Source organism: Lithobates pipiens, unplaced genomic scaffold (assembly GCF_037356315.1).
Source record: "Lithobates pipiens isolate NorthernLeopardFrog02 unplaced genomic scaffold, aLitPip1_a1.2 Scaffold_10, whole genome shotgun sequence".
NCBI lineage: Eukaryota > Metazoa > Chordata > Amphibia > Anura > Ranidae > Lithobates > Lithobates pipiens.
Window position 1 is genome coordinate 174,045,112 of NW_027507686.1, and position 20,141 is coordinate 174,065,252.

The 20,141-nt window shown below is 40.9% G+C and overlaps 1 protein-coding gene across 3 annotated transcripts in view; it reads left to right on the plus strand.

The window, feature by feature from the left end:
- The window catches only part of LOC143935844 (uncharacterized), a 139,435-nt gene that overhangs the window by 34,057 nt on the left and 85,237 nt on the right, over positions 1 to 20,141 (plus strand). For all 3 annotated transcript variants that reach the window (XM_077459970.1, XM_077459988.1, XM_077459980.1), the window contains exons 20-27: positions 599 to 737; positions 1,709 to 1,819; positions 3,815 to 3,994; positions 10,011 to 10,250; positions 10,844 to 11,000; positions 12,393 to 12,524; positions 12,894 to 13,041; positions 14,728 to 14,765. In XM_077459970.1, coding sequence (XP_077316096.1) covers positions 599 to 737; positions 1,709 to 1,819; positions 3,815 to 3,994; positions 10,011 to 10,250; positions 10,844 to 11,000; positions 12,393 to 12,524; positions 12,894 to 13,041; positions 14,728 to 14,765 — 1,145 coding nt within the window. The remainder of the gene's footprint in view (positions 1 to 598; positions 738 to 1,708; positions 1,820 to 3,814; positions 3,995 to 10,010; positions 10,251 to 10,843; positions 11,001 to 12,392; positions 12,525 to 12,893; positions 13,042 to 14,727; positions 14,766 to 20,141) is intronic.

The window sequence follows — 20,141 nt, forward strand, 5'->3', positions numbered from 1 at the left end:
ACATCAATGATTACCGCTCCCGATTACAGGGAGCTGTGATCAGTGACAGTATCACTAGGCAGAACGGGGAAATGCTTGTTTACAATAGCATTTCCCCATTCTTCCTCTCCGTGAGACGATTGCGGGTATCCCTGCAGACATAGAGTCCGCAGGACCTGCAATCCTACTGATGTAGCTTGCAGCGTGCACACGCGATGGCATGGCGGAAAATTCAAAAGGATGTACAGGTATGCCGATATGTGCAGCCATGCCATTCTGTTGACATATATCTACATGCAGTGGTCGGCAAGCGGTTAAAGCACGGCACAACAGATTCCTGGATTTTGGAAAGTTTTATACATATACTGTATATTGGAACATAGTATATACAAAGTGTGGGGTGGTAGCCCCTTAACAAAAGTGCTACAGTATTTATTTGGATTTTTTTGATGGACTTTATTTCAGAATCGTGCGTATGCAGCTATTGTCGATTTTATTGTTGTTATTTTTTGTTTAAGTTGTTGCATCACTAAGCACAGATTTTTCATTTTCACTGTCTTGTATTATTACCTAGCATATGGGTAAAATGTTAAAAAATGTACTTTTTATTAACTTCAAGCTTATGTCAGCGTGGACGATGGACCTGCACTGATATCATGTGTTATGGAACATGCACAATCTATGGAAGTGGCCATTATGTAACATTTGATGACAAACTTTATGACTTTGATGGGGAATGTGAATTTGTGGCTGCACAGGTAAGTCACCTAAACTGTTTATATTTGACATAGATAACTACTTTATGTTGATCTATCTTATTTGCTGGTCTCCAGACATATATTGTTTTTGTATGGGATTGTAAAGCCTCTTTAGAATCTGCTGTAAATTAATCTGTATGTATGTAATGTAAGATAAATGTGAATACTGCTACCAATGCAGTCTTTTAATGCTGGATCCTCTTGGATTATTTAGTGGCCATCTAATTAGTCCCACTGATGGTCATTAGGTCACTTGTAGGTTTTAAAGAACTATAAGGTTTTAAAGAACTATAAGGTTCTATATGGGTAGCTTATATAACAGTTATATGAGGGTTATATGCCACATTTGACAATAAATTTACTTTTTAGTACAAAGTATGTAGGAAAAGGACATATTCCAACCATTCCCCCAAAGACACAGACCAAGAAGAAAATGAATAAAAAAATGTAAAACAAAAAAAAACGACTGAACATAACACATTCAGGTGAACAATTTATGTGCATGCCCAGGACCAATAAACATACAAAACCATAATGCAAGTCATTGGGTGATATTCACAAACTGAAGCTTCACCTCATTTACTAAGCTCTGGAATAACTGCCCTGGCAAAGTGCAGAGTTCATTTTCATTTTGTAAATCAACCCATTATGTTTATTTGCCTGGCTACTGTTTTATATGAATGCCACTTGGTTTCTTTCGGTCACTGCAGCCAATACATTGGTAATATGAAAGTATCTTATTTTCCTAAACTATTTGATTTCCTTTATTCAACTGTTAAACAATACACTCAGCTATTGAATGTTACTTGATATTATAATAGCATTTGATATATTCTGCATTCCATTCATTCAGGTAATTCAACTAGTGTAGTTCACAGAAAATAAACAATTAAATGTTAGATATATTTAACAAATTTTCCCTATGTGTGCCATGCTAAAACCATAAAAACATTTGTTTCACATAATTCCAGGATTATTGTGGTCATAATCAGTCTGATGGGAGCTTCAGTATCATCACAGAAAATGTCCGATGTGGCACTACAGGAGTCACATGCTCAAAATCTATCAAGGTCTTTCTAGGGGTATGTATATTATTTGGGAAAAACTTGAAAAAACAATCTTATATATAGCCATATCTATGCAGAGAAGTTAATTAAATTGTGTTCTGTAAAAACTTTTCAAATACAGCAACACTCATAGAGTTCCATTATATTTGGATATCTATAGCTGCGTTATGGTTCTAATATTCATATGGTCAAATCAAAATTTGTAATTATTGCTTATAGCCCTAGCTGAAATGAAAAACTGTCTTCCTTTAAAGAGAACCAGTCAGGCCTTTGTAAAAATCTGAATCTCAAATTTTTTTAAAAATGTTTTTTTATAAGCCCTAATGCCGCTTACACACGATCGGAGTTCCGGCCAGAAAAAGACCGATGAGGGCTTTTCATCGGAAAATGCGACCGTGTGTATGCTCCGTCGGAATTTAGCTGTCCAAATTTCCGCCAGCCAAAAATTTATAGCATGTTCTCAATTTTCCCGACGGAAAAAAACTTTCTATCGGTAATTCTGATCGTGTGTATGCAATTCCGACACGCCAAAAATCATGCATGCTCAGATTCAACTACGAGACAGAAGCTATTGGCTACTGACTATTGAACTTCCTTTTTCTAGTCTCGTCGTACTTGTTGTACGTCACCGTGTTATAAATGATCGGAATTGGATGTGACCGTGTGTAGGCAAGACAGCTTGAGCCGAATTCCATCGGAATTTCGTTGGGAAAACCATCAGAGATTTTTCCGATGAGAATTCTGATTGTGTGTACATGGCATAACTGTTTAGGGATTGCTTATGTGCAATGTTTATTCTCTTCCAGCCAGAGCTAAAAATGTCAGCGTGGAATTGGGATGTACGGTTCCAATAGAAGCTGAGCTCAAAATTAATAAATTACATGCAGTTCAGGCTACTGGGTCTGTCCTGGTTTGGCAATGCTGCAGAAAAGTTAAGCACTATGGAAAGTGTATATTAGTATACAACCATGGACAACTTGTGTAATCAGTGATGTATCGTACATGTATAAAAACCAATATGCACTTCTTGCATTTTGTTTCATATGCATTGTACATAAAGCTAGGTAATATTTTCTATGACAAAAAGTGTGTAAGGGTCATGTATTGCCTTTAAAGTCCCATGGAAGAAAACATTTATGTCTATTTTACAGGCTACTGGAAGAGGGTCAACTGTCCATTAGCCTTTAGTTATCTTTCATGCATTGTTGATATCCTCTTTATTTCATAATTGTTTTTTAGTGACTGTTATCAGCAGTGAGCTCTGGTGGGAGATAGGATAAAGGACAGCCTTACAGCCTGACACTTGGGTACACACGGGCTGAAAATCACCCAAAAATGGTCAGTTCAGCAGAAACTGACTGGCTTTTGGCCCATGCGTACAGCTCCCTGTCCAATGGCTGGGTTGAATGAAAAAACAAAACAAAAAAAAACACGCTGGGTTGAACGAAAGCAAGCTTGATGTGTGTACCCAGCATTGGGCTGATTATTTGCTCTGACAGGGAGGGAATATCAGTAATAATTAGTACTGAAGATACTCCATTCATAACAATTCAAGAGTGCTGAACTAAATAATTACAGTTGGCTTACTGATTCTTTTTAAACACTCTCTCAGATCTTCCATTAGTATTTGGAAACCCTACCTGCTTCTGTTCTGGTGATAGTAAAAATGTCCCTTTACTTGGCTTCTTTGGACTTTGATCCAACACACCATTGTGTTGTACTCAGTACATTCTGAATCGCTTTCACAGATTTATTTAATTTCATTACTGTGTGTTGATATTTTTTATGTGTATATTTTCACAAGCACTAAAAATTTGTTATCCTCCTTAGTTTTTGATATTTTTTATTATTACATGTATATATGTTTCCTTTATTAGGTCACAATATTTAGCGCTACACATTATCTTTGCACATCCTTTTATAGTAGACACATTACAGTAGAATTGTTTATAATTGGCAAAAAGACAAAACAAAGACTGGAGTTTCATATACACATTTTTCTCAATTCAGAATGAGATACTGAAATTAGCAGAGAAAACCATACAGAAGATGGAAGGACAAGGTGGGAAACATGTGGCTTATCTAACCCGTGAAGTTGGTATTTATCTCGTCATTGAAATAAGCAATGGTATCATCCTGATCTGGGACAGAAAAACCACCATGTTCATTAAAGTTTCACCTGCCTATAAGGTAAGCAAATTATACCCAACTTGGATCTGAGTATGAGTTGGTTTACCCAACATTGGCAGTAGTCTGTAGTGTAATAAGTGACATCAGAAACTATCAACTGCTATCCAAGTGACTTCAGCAATAGCTATTTTACTAGTATTGCATAAAGTCTACAAAATCTTCAATATCTTAGGTTGCAGTAAACACTAAGAACTAGTTTGAGGTAAAGTTAATTAATCCAAATATTGTATGTTTAACTCCAGTAAGTTTTTCATTTTCATAAATTTTTAATGAAGTTTTAGGTTAAATGAACCCTAGGAATCGGGTACACATGTACAAAATGTAGTAAGCTTTTGACATGTCCACCGTGTTGCATGTTTATATACATTACATCTACCAAAGCACTTAACAGAATATGTTAAGATTCACTAAGAGAAGGAACATGGGAAAGTATCAGCATTTGAGGGCTAAAATGCAGACTTTACCATAGTGTAGTCAGTGCAACATCCAAGACTTCTTGGATTTTGGTAGAAGGTCAAAAAAATTTTGATTTGATCACATTTTTGAAGGCAAACAATTTACAAAGAAGATTCCAAAGCTGACATAGGAAAGTTGCATACATTGGTTTAAAGAGACCCTGTTGCTAATTTCAAAACCTGCACATTTTAAATGCTTACTCATAGTGTTTTCCTTTCCATAAATTCTTTTTTATTCACTTGCAATGTGCCCTTGAACTTGCTAGAAAATGTGATTACTCCAGAAAGAGTGAATTCTTTAGCACAGCCCCTCCCTCCTTGCATATTATAGCCCTCCTCTTTTGAGAGTGAATAATTAATCCCTGTGCTGATCCAACTCATCCATCTTTCCTTTACCTCTCTGTATAATCTTTTATGTAGCTGTCAGGGGAGGAGCGAAGGGAAATACTATAAAGCATAGCCCTATGCTTTGGGTGTGCCGTGTGCCTGGGCACACCCTAGTCACCCCTCACGCTAGGGTTTTTCCTTCAGTGGAACCCAATTTCATCATTGTGCAGCAGCAGCGATGCTGGGTCCCAGATCCTAGTGGTTAGTGCACCAGATCCATGGCACAGTCCCCAGGCACACTCGTAACACATGGCACCTGATGCAGGCACAACGCCACACACCACATCTTCCCACTGACATCGTCGACACTGCTTGCCTTCCCCCAAAATCTGGGTGGCTCGATCTATGGAAGGACACAAAGACATCCTCAGCCCCCCCTACTCCTCCCTTCCACTGACAACTGTCAGCCGAGATAGGAGCAGGAGCAGCCCAGGGAGAGGACTGTGATAAGTACTGACAGGAATGGGGGCAATTCTCTTCTAGGAATGTGCTTGGACTGACAGGGGGATCCACTGTTAGGAATGTACCAGTACTAATAGAGGGGGGATCCTCTGCTAGGAATGTGCTGGCACTGATGGGGGTCCTCTGCTGGGAATGTGCTTGGACTAACAGGGGGGATCCTTAGCTAGGAATGTGCCGGGAGTGACGGGGGGTGTTGGGGGGGGATCCTCCTCTGGGAATGTACTGGGACTAACATATGGGGTATCCTCTGCTATTAATGTGCTGGAAATGATGGGGGGGGGGCTGTGCTAGTACTGACAGAGGGGATCCTGTTCTGGGACTGACAAAGGGAGGATCCTGTGCTGGGACTGACAGAGAGGGGATCCTGTGCTGTGACTGATAATGGCGATCCTGTCCTGGGACTAACAGAGGGGGGATCCTGTGCTGGGACTGATAATGGAGATTCTATCTTGGGACTGACAGAGGGGGGATCCTGTGCTAGGAATGACAGAGGTGGGATCTTGTCCTGGATAGATAATAGAGGGGGGTATCCTGTGGGAAATGTTGTGATTTAGCATATTAACATAATGGAATGTAGATACAAATCTGTTTATAGGATAGGTGTGTGGGCTTGCTAAGTGCTTTTGGTAGGACAATCCACAGATATCTGCATGGGTAGAAGGATCAGTAGACACCCCTATTCCTCTACAGCAATAACCAACATCTTGGCATTTCCCACTGGGAACAAAGAATACTTTAAGCCCTTGTACACACGGTCGGAGATTCCGACAACCAAATCCGTTGGATTTTGTCCGTCGGATCTTGTCCGAAACTGTTGCATACACACGGTCGGACAAAGTTGTTGAAAAATTCCATCTTTCAGAACGTGATGATGTCATTTTGTTACGATGGGACTACGTTCAGGCTAGTAGCCAATAGCTTTGATGTAGGAATTTGATCTGAGCATGCGTGGCACTTTGTCCGATCGGAATTCTCTACACATGATCAGAGTATGTCCTATTGGACCAGTTTGTCGGAAAATATTTCCAGCATGTTTGAAAATTTGGTCCGACGGATATTCAGACGGAAACAGTCCGATGCATACCACACACAGTCGGATTATCCGACAACAAGGTCCGATAGGACACATTCCGACGGATTCTCCGACCGTGTGTACAAGGGCTGAGAGTGCACACAAACAAAAGGAATACGACTGGCCATACAGTCTTGTGCTGGAAATGACAGAGGTGGGATCATGCGCTAGGACTGACAGAGGTGGGATCTTGTCCTGGGAATGACAGATTGGGGGGTCCTGTACTGGGACTGATACAGGAGATCCTGTGCTGGGACTCACAGAGGGGAACTCGTGCTGGGATGGAGAGGGGGGGCATCCTGTGCTGGGACTCATTCACATGTGCTTTGATTTCTGAAGAGCGACCTGTATTCAGATCGCATTTCAGGGAACATTTGAGAGGCAGTGTGGAGGTGTTGTATCCCCTCCACACTGCCTGCTTTAACCCCTTGAACTCCGCACTGCACGTGATTGTGGGGTTCATGCAGATTGCCACATGAATGGGTCATATACAGTACATACAGTGTATACAGTATATATTATATATATATATATATATATATATATATATATATATATATATATATATACACATACTGTATATATGCAACATAAACATGCATGTGTGTTTGAGTTATGGGGTGCACACCCTAATGTAATAGGCTGTGCACACCTATGCTGTAGAGTGTCACATCAGTAAAAATACTAATAATGCAAAATGATAACACATTAAAAGCTCCTATAAGATTATTGGAAGATTTTCCCATGAATGTTCTACAGCAGTGGTCCCCAACCTTTTTGGTACCGGGGACCGGCGTTGTTGAAGAAATGTGTGCCAAGGTCCGGGGGTGGGGGTGTATGCGGCTTTTCGCTGGCAATTTTTTTCGGGGCAGTGGCTGGCATTGACGCTTCAATCATCCTGGCACCATCACTGATATGATGTCAGGATGATCGAAGCACATTATTTCTATTAATACATTGTAATATATAATGAAATAGTTCAACTCACCATAATGCAGAATGCGCCAGAGTGTCACTTGCCATGTCGCCTGTCACAAGATGCAGATTGTCACTTTCCACATCGTCTGCCTTCAAATGCAGCTTGTCACTTGCCACGTCCCTTGTCACCAGATGCAATTTGTCCCTTGCCTTATCACCTGCCACCAGATGTGGATTGTCACTTGCCACCTCACCTGCCACCAGATGTGGATTGTCACTTGCCACCTCACCTGCCATCAGATGCAGCTTGTCATTTGCCATGTTGCCTGCCACCAGATGTGGATTGTCACCTGCCACCACATGAAGGTTGTCCTTGCAGTGGTAGTGGCACAGGTGTGCATATTAGTTCAGAGGCGAGCCTCGAGTAGTGGGTAGTAAGGGAGAACAGCGGTAATGGGGGGGGGCGCCGGTAGTGAGAGATGATCTCATCTCTCTGCTCCCCTGCCTCACCTCCTGCAGTGTATCAGTGTTCTGTCGCGCTGTGTCAAATTTGATGTATTGAAAGCAGAAAAAATGGGCATCGCAATATGTTGTATTTGAGGCTGCATAGTCACAGACCTATCAGGCTGCCCATGCTGACTCATGTCCACAGCTAAAAATGCCTACAATGGGCACATGAGCATCAGAACTGGACAACAGAGCAATGGTAGGAGGTGGCCTGGTCTGATGAATCATGTTTTCCATACATTGTGGGGATGGCCGATTGTGTGTACATTGCTTACAAGGGCAAAAGTTGGTACCAGGCGCACTATGGGAAGAAAGTAAGCTGGCAGAGGCAGTGTGATGCTTTGGGCAATGCTTCTGCTGAGAAAACATGGGACCTGACATTCATGTAGAGGTTACTTTGACACGTACCTCTAAACATTGTTGCTGACCAAGTGCATCCCTTCATGAAAACTGTATTGCCTGACAGCAGTGGCCTTTTTCAGCAGGATAATGCACTCCGCTAGACATGTGCGGTTCGTTTCATTCCGAATTGACGTAGGGATATCGCTGAATACCCAATTTACAATATAAACGAATTTTACTGAATGCTCCTAACAATGTAATGAAATTCGTCTGAATTTTGGAAATTCAGACTGAAATTCGAATCGAATTTTACATTTCCAGTCTAATTCTCACTACACATATTGCTGAAATCAAAGACTCTGTATGTTATTACCATATTTCCCCAAACATAAGACACCGTTTTATATTTATTTTTCCTCCAGAAGACGCACTACAGCTTATTTTCAGGGGATGTCTTGTTTTTATTAAGCTACAGCTTTACTGGTGTTTGTGGGGCGTGAGAGAGGCCCACAGACTGTTGCTGGTTGGTGCTGGGGGAGAGAGACCCACAGTGCTGAGTACAACGGCAGCTACAGCTTTACTTCTTCCCCTGTGAACACACAATACCTAAAGCAGAGCATCCTGCTCCTCCCTTCACTGAGGAGACTTTTACTTTCACTTTCTATGTCTCCATCTATGCCTCAGCTTGCAGCACATAGCCACACCTATCACTATGTCTTATTTTCAGGGTATGGCTTATATTGTGAAAATGCTTAGAAATCCTGCTACTGCTTATTTTATGGGTATGTCTTTTCAGGGAAACACGGTAGGGTACCATTTCGAAATAATGCTGTTTTTGTTAAGCCAAAGGTGATTTAAAGTGGAAGTAAACCCATTAAATTAACAGTTTCAAAAAACAGTTACATTCCCGGCATGCCAGAAATGTAACTGTCACATTGGTTGTGCTCTCAACCAAACTGTTAAACCATCCAATGGCTGGTGTCATAACTGATCACATGTGCAACAACATGGCAGTTGGAGATTAAACAGAGGTCAAGATGGCAGCTTCCTTGGCTGAAAATGATAGGAGGGTTTACTTCCACTTTAAAGAGTCATTGTAATCATTTGATGAAGATTTTTCTTTTGTTTGTTTACTTTGTTGCATTCAAATCGAAAACAATATAACATTTTCGTTTCGACTGATTCTAACATGTATTGATTATATAGTTTCGAATCGAAAAAAAATTATTAAATTCTAAGAAAATTTGAAAATTCCGAGTATGAATTCCAAATACGAATTCCAAAAATGAATTGAAGGAATCAACTGAATTTAACTAAACAAAATAACTAGATTAACAAATCAAAACAAAACAAAATAAATTGCTTCATTAAGCACATGTCTACACCCTGCCACTTTGCAGAAAAGGTTCAAGAATGAATTGAGGAACACAACAACAAGTTAGGTGTTCACTTGGCCTCAAAATTCTTCAGATCTCAATCCAATTGAGCATCAGTGGGATGTGCTGGAAAAACAAGCCTGATCTATAGAGGCCCCACCTCGCAATGTATAGGACTTAAAGGATCTGTGGCTTGGTACTAGATACCTGATCATACCTTTAATAGTATCCATGCCTTAATGGATCAGGGCTGTTTTGGTTGTAAAAGGGGTTGTTTTAATTGTAAAAGGGAACCTAACCAATATTACGTGGGTGGTCATATGATTGATGCACTGTGCACACATTATAAGATTATAAAATATAATAGTTCTAAACATGGAATGCAGTTGAAGTTTTAATATATGACAATCCACATGCTCTTATACAATATCTCATAGCTATACATTCTAATTATTATTCATGGGGATTTCATCTAAATGATCTTATTTTTTCTCCAGGGCAAACTATGTGGCTTGTGTGGCAACTTCGATGACAATTCACAAAATGATTTTAAAACCAGTCACATGTTGCCAGTCACTGATGTGCTAGAGTTTGGGAACAGCTGGAAGTATGACCCAACCTGTCCAGAATATGCCGCAGTAATTAACCCTTGCAATCAGAACCCACACCGACGCTCCTGGGCTGAGAAACAATGCAGCCTCATTAAAGGCCAAATGTTTCAAGCCTGCCACAGCAAGGTAAGGAGATAAGCAAAGAGTGGTCAGTTCTTACCTAGGGATTATCAAAGTGTAGGAACATAATCTCATTAAACTCTTGGACTACCTGCCGAATGTAATGAGAAATTTGATTGTTGTGTTCATATATAGAAAACAAGATGGATTGTTTAATACTCGTATCTTCTAAAAATTATGGTGAAAGATAAATGATGTTTCAACACACAGGATTGTAGGAAAAATTTTTATTTGTAATTAAATGGGTTCTTCAAAAGGTAACAGGTAATATCTGACAATCTAGAAAAACAGACCACATATTAAGTATCCAGGCTTGGGGATTTTTTTAATAAATCTGTAGATCATAAAGAGCGGTATAACATGAAGTGCCTCGACATATTTTGCTAATATAGTTTATTCATAAATCAAGTTTTGAAGCTTTAAGTTTATGATCTAGCAACGGCACAAGGAAATCTTTATCCCTATGTTAGGCAGCTGACAATATTTTGGAGTTTTATATCACCAGTTACTGGAAGAGTCAAACTTCATTGAAGGCAGAAAAGCTTATATGTTAGTTTTAATGAATATCTAAACAAGTCAATACATTCATCTTTTACAAGGTGGATCCAATACCTTTTTATGAGGCCTGTGTGAGTGACGCTTGCTCCTGTGACAGTGGTGGAGACTGCGATTGCTTCTGCACAGCAGTAGCTGCCTATGGTCAGGAATGCACCAAAGCTGGAATCTGTGTCTACTGGAGAACACCAGACATATGTCGTGAGTAAAAATTTACTAAAATCATTGAAACCTAGTCATTATTTGAGTACAAAAATAGGTGACAAACAATGTATTATATACAGTTTGAAGTAGTTGCTACAAATAAGTCTGAGAGCAATAAAGATTTTTGAAGTATATCTACTTTATATCTATATGTATTTGCTGTACATGCCCCAGTTGGGAGTTTTTCCTTCACTTCCCATCATTAAACAACTCTAAATAAGAGCAGATCTCATTAAAGCAAGGGAAATCTTACTATAGACAGTTATCCCCTGAACCAGTCTCCCCACTGAAAGACCCCCTTCCATTCTTGCTCCAGTGACAACTCAACATTTTTGACAATGGTGACTAGGACACATACAGAGGGTTAATCTCCCCAGTGGGCATACAGACAGCAATAAAATCTGACAAAGGTTCTACTCCTTCCCTTCTCTATTTCAAAAGGAAACAATGGCTTTAAGTACCCTTTAGGTATGCATTTACCTTCTGATAATATTCACAATGCAGTCAGATATTGACCTTAACAAATAGTATTCATTGCCTGTCTAAAGCTGGCCATACATTATACAATTTTCTTATACAATTTACCTTCAACTAAGTAGTGAAAAGGCCTGCCTGATACAATTTCAATACAAATTAAAAGTATTTAGGTTTGACCTCATATTATATGGTTTTGGTAAATCTAAAGAAAAAATGTATAACGTTTCGCCAGTCTTATTCCTTTTGTCTGTGTGCACTCTTGAAGTATTCTTTGTTCCCAGTGGGAAATGCCAAGATGTTGGTTATTGCTGTAAATGAATAGGGATGTCTACTGATCCTTCTACCCATGCAGGTATCTGTGGATTGTTCTACCAAAAGCACTTAGCAAGCCCACAAATAGTATTCTATAAACAGAGTTGTATCTACATCCCATTATATTAACCTACTAAATCACAACATTTACTAATGGGCACAAAAGTTACAAACATTAGGTCAATAGCAGATGATCCGTTATAATGGGTCTTAATGGAATATGCCTACGAAGGTGCTTACATGCAGTATTGCTGATGTTTCCTCTTCTTAGTCTCAAACTCCAATTCTAAAAGGCGGGGATTGTAACCCTTAAATACATAAGTTAACAAGTACAGAGACCAATCACTCCTAATAAGAAAGATATAAAACAGACAAAACAACAACATTCCATGAACTGTATTTTACTGTATTTTTAGGACATCTATAACAGTATATTATGCAGATTTAGGTTTAAAGCTTATAGTTTATAGCTGTTATACATTCTACTAACAGTCAGATTAGTTACACAATTTTTAGAATCTGTAATTATCAAGTTGTACTTATTACCCCTGTATGTTCAAAGTATATATTAAAAAGCATTGGTTAAATGTTTCCCAACAGCCATATTTTGTGACTACTATAACCCTAAAGATGAATGTGAGTGGCATTATCACCCTTGCGGCAACCACAACATAGAAACGTGTCGCTCCATTAACAACGTCTACACTAATGTTACCATCACTTACCTGGAAGGTGAGTATTGCAGAAGAATCTAATGTCAGAGTATTATGCGTGTGTTATCTAATGTATGCCATAGCATTAAGGATCAATTCACCCAAAACTGATATTTAGGTTTTAGTATATGCTGGAGAATTAAATCATATGACAATTTCTTATATCACTTGGTATTTGAATCAAGATTTGGTGAGATCTCTGAGTTTGAGTTATAGGGTCTGCATATCTCCTAGGTCATTATAAGAAGTTTCTACTTTCTACTCTCCACTCTACTAATAAAACAATTTAGGACTTTGCAATAGGCAGCATTACATACTTAAAACTTAGAACTAATCTATAGTTTTGTTTTTCTGTATTTTTCACTGTTTGTACATTTCTGGTTTTAAGGCTGTTACCCATCCTGCCCTCCAGAGAAGCCTATTTTTGATGAAGAGACCAAGATATGTGTGACAAAGGAGAATTGTGGCTGCTATCTTAATAATACTCACTATGAGATTGGCGAGGAAGTGCCTGATTACCGGGTTTGTTATAAATGGTAAGAAGCTGTAACTGAAAATATTCACCAGCATGGTGGGATGAGGTCGTTGGTATACAGTATGCAGTGGAAGTTGTTACGTCATAGATGGTCCACCATGGACCCAGAAGGCTACCAACTAGCACTTTGTTGATTTGTTCAGCAGCACCAGGAAGACTAATAAATCTTACAGGCTGGTTAGGCATGATTAAATGATCTGATTGGCAAATATTATTTAGATATTCAAAATATATGTAGACATATAAAAAGACGTACACTTGTACATGTACAGAAGAGGTATACATGCAATGTATATGTCTTTTATGCCCCATAGTTTGCTAATTGAAGCAGAAGACCTGAAATATTATAAATTTACATAATTATTCCAAAGTGTTTTATTTCAGTTGGCTGTTGTTTTTTTTTTTTTTTTTGGGCTTTGTAACTTATCAATTTTTAAAGAAACATCATTATGACAAGTTATAAAACATATACTGGTATGCCAAAATAAAAGTGTAAACCCACTTTCTAGACTTTAAGTAGTTAAACAGAGTTGCGCTTGAATATAAAATAGATTTGTTGGAACTCTCTTCATTGCATAGCCAGGAGAATGTTCCATTTGTCCACGCAGTCCTGTAAAGATGGTAATATGCTTAAAAAAAGGCATGGCCATTTAAAAGCAAAGCTGCCTCTTAGCCATACAAGCATGCCCCTTGGTAGAGCAGACAGCATGCCCCTTGGTAGAGCAGACAGACTGAAGGAAGATGAAATCATTGCACTGGGCATGAAGGCCTACCACTGCCAGCACGGGTAGCATTGACTTGTGTAAGCTCTGCAATAAGCCTATTCTCCTTTTAAATCAAGCCATGCTTAAATGGTAAACATGCCTTTTATTTTAATGAACCTGAATTGTAATTGCACTTATTAAAGAAAGAAAGACATGAATAATGCAAATGTTGTAGCATGATGCATAAAATATATTGTTAGTGGTCATACATACTCAAGTGCTGGTGCCTTTAATTTTATTATACTTATGTGATAAGCGAATAATAGCTCTATAACTGATAATCTACTAATGCTTTCAGCTTTTTGCTTTGCTAAACTTTGTAAGTATAAGCCTAGCACTGGTAAATATTCAGAATGAACAATTGTTATTTACTTTGGAATTTGCTCACATTAATCTTTGATCATCATCTGTCTGTGTTGGCTAAAGTTAATATACATATGTGGTGTACATGAGCAGGGGAGTATTGTTTAGCTGGAAAAGCAGAGCAAACATTGCTCACATATAGTATGCTGCTGGCGTGAGCTGGAATAATAAGGCTCCTTATACATTACCTGCCTAAAACGACACCTGTCATGAGAGAAATGTGGATACCACCATTGCTGATCTCCTTCAGAAAATGTTACATGCCTGGCTATATCTTAATTAAGTACAATAAGTCATCTCCCTGGAACAAACATTCAGATCAGTAAAGTCAGAGTGAAAACACCTGATCTATCTACTTGTTTTGTGTCAGGAAATAAGAAGTCATTGAAGCCATTAGAGTAGCAAGACAGCCAGACTACTAGCATTTGCAGGTAGGGTCAAACATGGCATCCTACATATCTCAGTACAGGTGTCCTTTAAAGGTAAACCCAGCTCGAGGTATATAATCTGGCTGTCAGTTATTTTACATAAAAATATATAGTTTCTTTATCTCTTTTTAGTGTATGCCACTCAGGAAAAATCGACTGCACTGTAGAAGGTAATTTTTGTATCAACTTGTTATTGACAAAGTATAGTATACATGCAATGTTATAATGTAGTATTTTTAGAGTAATGAATATAATGCAGCAAATACGCTTCACATCTTCACAAGAGATGTAAGTTTGAGGACTAGAAAAGGGAATCTAATTCAGAAAATGAAAGGGAATCTAGAACAGCCTTTTTCAACCAAGGTACCCAGGCACCCTGGGTTGCCTTCAGGTTTCTTCAGGGGTACCTTGGCAAAAAAAATTGTAAACAAGCCAGCAGGTGAATCAAGTCTCCCTTCAAAGTGGTTGTTAAACCACTTAATCAACTGTATACCATCCTGTCTGTTTAATAATTCTATGTGCCCCTGTGTCTGTGTTTTATAAAAATAAGACGTTCTTTACCAGTCTTCGCCCTCTCTCCCTGTCTGACAGTTGCAGAGGGTGGGATCAAGGATTCCCTGCTGACATCAGTCAGGAGGGGAATAGAGAGGCAGCAGGTCAAGTGAGTGGCGATCAGCATTCTGAAAATTGGTAAAGAACGGCTTATTCTTATAAAATACAGACACAGGGGCACATAGGATTATTATTAAAAAGACAGGATGGTATAAAATTTAAATGCAGCAGCATAGCGGTGGAAGGGGGAGGGGTGGGCACTGACACAGCAGCAGACAGGCAGGGAGGAAGGGAAGAGGGAAAGAGGACAAAGGAGGACAGGAGAGCTGCGTATGATGGAGGCAAGTAAACTGACCATGGTGTCAGGGCTCAGCAGCCATGATAAACAGTGGTCACTTTACAGAGAGGGAGGTATAGCCAGGCAGGATCAGCCAGGTATTTTAGGTATTATGGAGGGCCAAATTATACAGCACAAGCACTGTGCTGTATAACATGCTTTAAGGGAATCGGATCAAAAAAAAAAATTACCAATTGCTTTAAGTTACACAAAGCCACATTGTGCATCATTAAAATCTTCTAGGCACCAGTGTTCTGACAGTCAATGACGTCATCAGTTAATAAGGAGGACAATGGATGTCTGCACAACATCCTTGTTTGCCCCTCCCCTGCCCCTCTCCATCAGCACTGGGGTCACATTCAGGGCTGCTGTTAGAAATCACATGGCTCCATACAGCCTACCTGTCAGGGCCCCCTTCTACCTCGAAAATATCAAATAGTTTGCTAAAAATACACTAAAATCATTATTAGTGGACACAAACACAACAAAATTCCTGCTTTGTGTGTGAATGAGGTCTTGGGGCTCATTCACATGGACGTTGTGGCCTTTATTGTTTGAATCAGTGGTTTGTTTATGTGACTAGAACCTCTAAACTGTGTGCAGGAAGCTTATGTTATGCTATTGGAACACAGCCACAGCTCCTAATTTGACAGGCGTGTGGGTGCAGGTATATGGCTCTAAACACAGACAGTGTGCATTCAGGGCCACTCATCCACACCTGCCAAATTAGGATCAGTGGCTGTGTCTGTGTCAGCGCTGGGCTCAGCCCTTCCTTCTCTGAGCTGGCCTCTCAGCTGTCGGTTAATTTCCAGCTCCTATTTCTCCACAGGTACCCAGTTGTTTATGATATCCTGCTCGTCAGTCCTGTCTACTTAAGCCATTCAGCCCAGAGGATCTCTTCATTCGCCATAGTCAACATCACAGAGACGCTCTCCTGCATTCCTGTTAAAAGACTTGCTTGGCTGACATCCCTTCTGGCTCCAGATCCTGCTTACTGTTTTACTACGCTCATCTCCGGCTCCCTGACGTTTGGATTGTCTGACTATCCATTCCGATTCCTGAACTATGGCTATGTTTTGACTACGTTTGTCCTATTTACTTTATTTATGAAACAAGTGTGATTTAACTGTACTTCTGTCTCGGTCTGATTTCATGGTTTCTGACAGTAGGCGAAGGCCATGAATTCAGAAGATACAGTCAATCCACTTGGTAATATTTGTTCTAGATTGAATGAGCAAGATCACCGCATGGATCAGTTTGCCACGGCATTAAAAAGGTACCTGAGTCGCACTGCTCACCTGGAATCTCCCACTGTGGCTGCTTCGGTTTATTCTGAGTTGCAAGCCATCCCTGCTGCTCTGCCAGTCTCTGTGCAGGCACCCACACCTCTATAAGAGGTCTATGTGGTTCCCCTCTGCTTCCCCAGCGATTTGGGGGCAATACAGTTCAATGCAGAGGGTTTCTCAACCAGGTTGAGATATACTTTGAGATGCTGCCCCAGGCATTCCCCAATGAACAGAAGCAAAGTAGGTTTTGTGATATCTTTGCTTTCTGAGAGAGCCTTGGCCTGGGCAAACCCTCTATGAGAGACGCAAAAACCAGTTGTCTTGAGTTACCCTGAGTTTGTGGCCTCCTTTAAAAGTGTGTTTGATGTTCCCGCACGCTCTGCTTCTGCTGCCAAGTGCCTCATGTTCATCAAACAAAGTACGAGTACTGTTGCCAACTACGCCATTGAAATCCGTACTCTGGCAGCAGAGGTTGCGTGCAACAATGAGGCCCTTGTGGCTGCTTTTTTTCATGGTCTCTCGGATTCCATCAAGGATGAGATAGCAGCCTGAGATATAGCCACGAAGCTGGAGAAGCTGATCACGTTTGCCATCCTCATTGACTCCAGACTCAGAGAAAGACTCTCTTTAGGGGAACACTTGCGGAAGCCTTCTGTTTGCCGTCGTGCTTTGCAGTCCCATCCGTGCCTCCCTCACCTCCCATGCCTCCTGATACCGAGTCTGTGAAGATGAACCCATGCACTTGGGCTTCATGCGTCTCTCTGCAGGTGAGAGAACCTTTAGGAGGAGGGAGAGATTGTGCCTTTATTGTGGCCGGGCAGGTCATTTTTTTGAAGTCTTGTCCTACCCGTCCAGAGAACACCCCGAACCTTGAGGTCCTGTCAGGGACAGACCTTAGGTGGCGTTGTTTCATCCCCCGTTATCCAGAAGGATAAGCCCCTGGTTTTGATCACCCTTTCTTGGGCTAAGTTGTCCGTCAAGATACAGGCTCTAATTGACGGGAGACCAATAGAGCCTGCCCATGTGACTCAGTTCCATTTTCCATGGCCGTAGGGGCTCTTCACCATGAGATAATCCAAATGATTTTCTCACCTAAGTTTCAGTTGGTTATTGTTTTCCTTGGTTACAGAGGCACAACCCCTCTTTTGATTGACTCCATGCTGAGGTTCTCTCCTGGTCCCCACAATGCAGTAAGACATGCTTCTAGAAGGTAGCCAATGTCCTGTGCACCTCTTCACTCTCCTCCCTGACGGAGGAGTACCGCGATTTTAGTAATGGCCATACCCCCTCATGGCCGGGTTTACCCTTTGTTGGTCTTGGAGGATAACGCTATGGAGGAGTATGTTGCAGACGCACTCTCTCAAGGTTTCATCCACAAATCCCCGTCTCCTGTTGATGCTGATTTCTTCTTTGTGAAGAAGAAGAGTGGTGAACTGAGACCCTGTATTGATTATAGGGGTCTCAATCATTTCACAATTAAGAATGCCTATCCAATTTCATTGCTTATGGAGTTATTTGATGACCTCAAGGGAGCAACAGTTTCACAAGGCTTGATTTGAGAGGGGCATATCTCATGAGGATTAAGGAGGGCGACGAGTGGAAAACTGCGTTTAAAACCAGAACAGGCCATCGTGAGTACCTTGTAATGCTTTTTGGCCTTTGTAACGCCCCAGCAGTTTTCCAAGAATTCATTAACGATGTCCTCCATGATTTGTTTCAGTTATGTGTGGTGGTTTATCTCAATGATATCCTCATATTTTCCAAGTCCCTGGATAGCCACCACACAGATGTCTGTCATGTGCTTCAGAAACTAAGAGAGAACAATCTCTATTGTAAATTGGAGAAGTGCGAGTTCCATTGTGAACAGGTTAAATTCGGGGGCTATTTAATTTCCACTGCTGGTTTTTCGATGGACCCAGAGAAACTTTCTGCAGTCCTACAGTGGCACCAACCTGTGGGTTAACACCCTCTGCAGCGTTTCCTGGGCTTTGCCAACTATTATCCGAAGTTTATTCGTAACGTCTCATCTCTGGTCAATCTCCTGACTGATATGACCAGAAAGGACGTTAATCTACAGAGTTGGTTACCTACAGAGTCCGTTAAGGCTTTTGAGAGTCTCAAGGCTGCCTTTGTTTCATCTCCTGTGTTGGCACATCCTGATTCTACATTACCTTTTATCCTTGAGGTTGATGCTTCTGAGACTGGAGTTGGCACCCTTCTGTCTCAACGTCCTACCTCTGAGAGCTCTTTACATCCTTGTGGCTATTTTTCCAAGAAATTGTCACCTGTAGAGTGCAATTACGAGATTGGTGACAGAGAGCTGTTGGCAGGGGCGGACTGACAACTCATGGGGCCCCCGGGCAATCAGAGATTATGGGGCCACACAGTATACACAAACACACACACACAGTATACACAGACATGTTTCTATTGGCTGAAAAGGTACTGGAGAGGTGGGGCAGCTATAATCTCGGGATTTTTAGACCAAAAGGATGTCGGTAAGGGACATTTCAGAGACAGATGTAAAAAAACTCACAAATCTTTACATACTGTCCCTAGTTTTACTGAGGCTGGCAACCCTGATGGGGCCCCCTAGTGGCATGGGGCCCTCGGGCAGTGCCCGAGTGGCCCAATGGTCAGTCCGCCCCTGGCTGTTGGCAATCATTTTAGCCCTGAAAGAATGGAGACATCTCCTCGAAGGTACCACTGTGCCAGTTCTCATTCTTGTCTGAGGCTAATCGCCTCTCTCTCAGAAGGGCATGATGGGCTTTTTTCTTGTCAAGTTTCAATTACATTGTCTCATTCTTACTCGGTACTAAGAATGTAAGGGCTGACGCTTTATCACAACAATTTTTCTCCACTTCCAAGTTTGAGTTTGTTCTGGTTCCTTTGATTCCTCCTGATCGTATTCTGGCTACGGTTTGCACAAGTCTCACTTCTCCTTTGGGTGACAAAATTCTTGATGCTCAGGTCCATGCTCCTCCTGAGAAACCTTGTGACTGCTGCTTTGTCCCAGAGAATTTCCGTACTGCCGTGCTTCAGACTTACCATTCTCCAAGGCTGCTGGCCACCCTGGGAAGAATCAACTCTTTTGGTCCATTTCCCAACAATTCTGATGGCCTAGTCTACGTACTGATGTAACCACCTTCGTAGCTGCCTGTTCCGTGTGTGCTCAGAGACTCCACAACATCTTCCAGTGGGCCTCCTACAACTCATACCCAATGGAGAGAGGTCCTGTACCCACCTGTCTATGGATTTCATTGTGGAGTTACCCAACTCCCAGGGCAACACAGTTATCCTTATGGTGGTTGACCGTTTTTCAAAAATGTCTCATTGTATTCCACTTAAGAAGTTGCCCACTTCTAGGGACT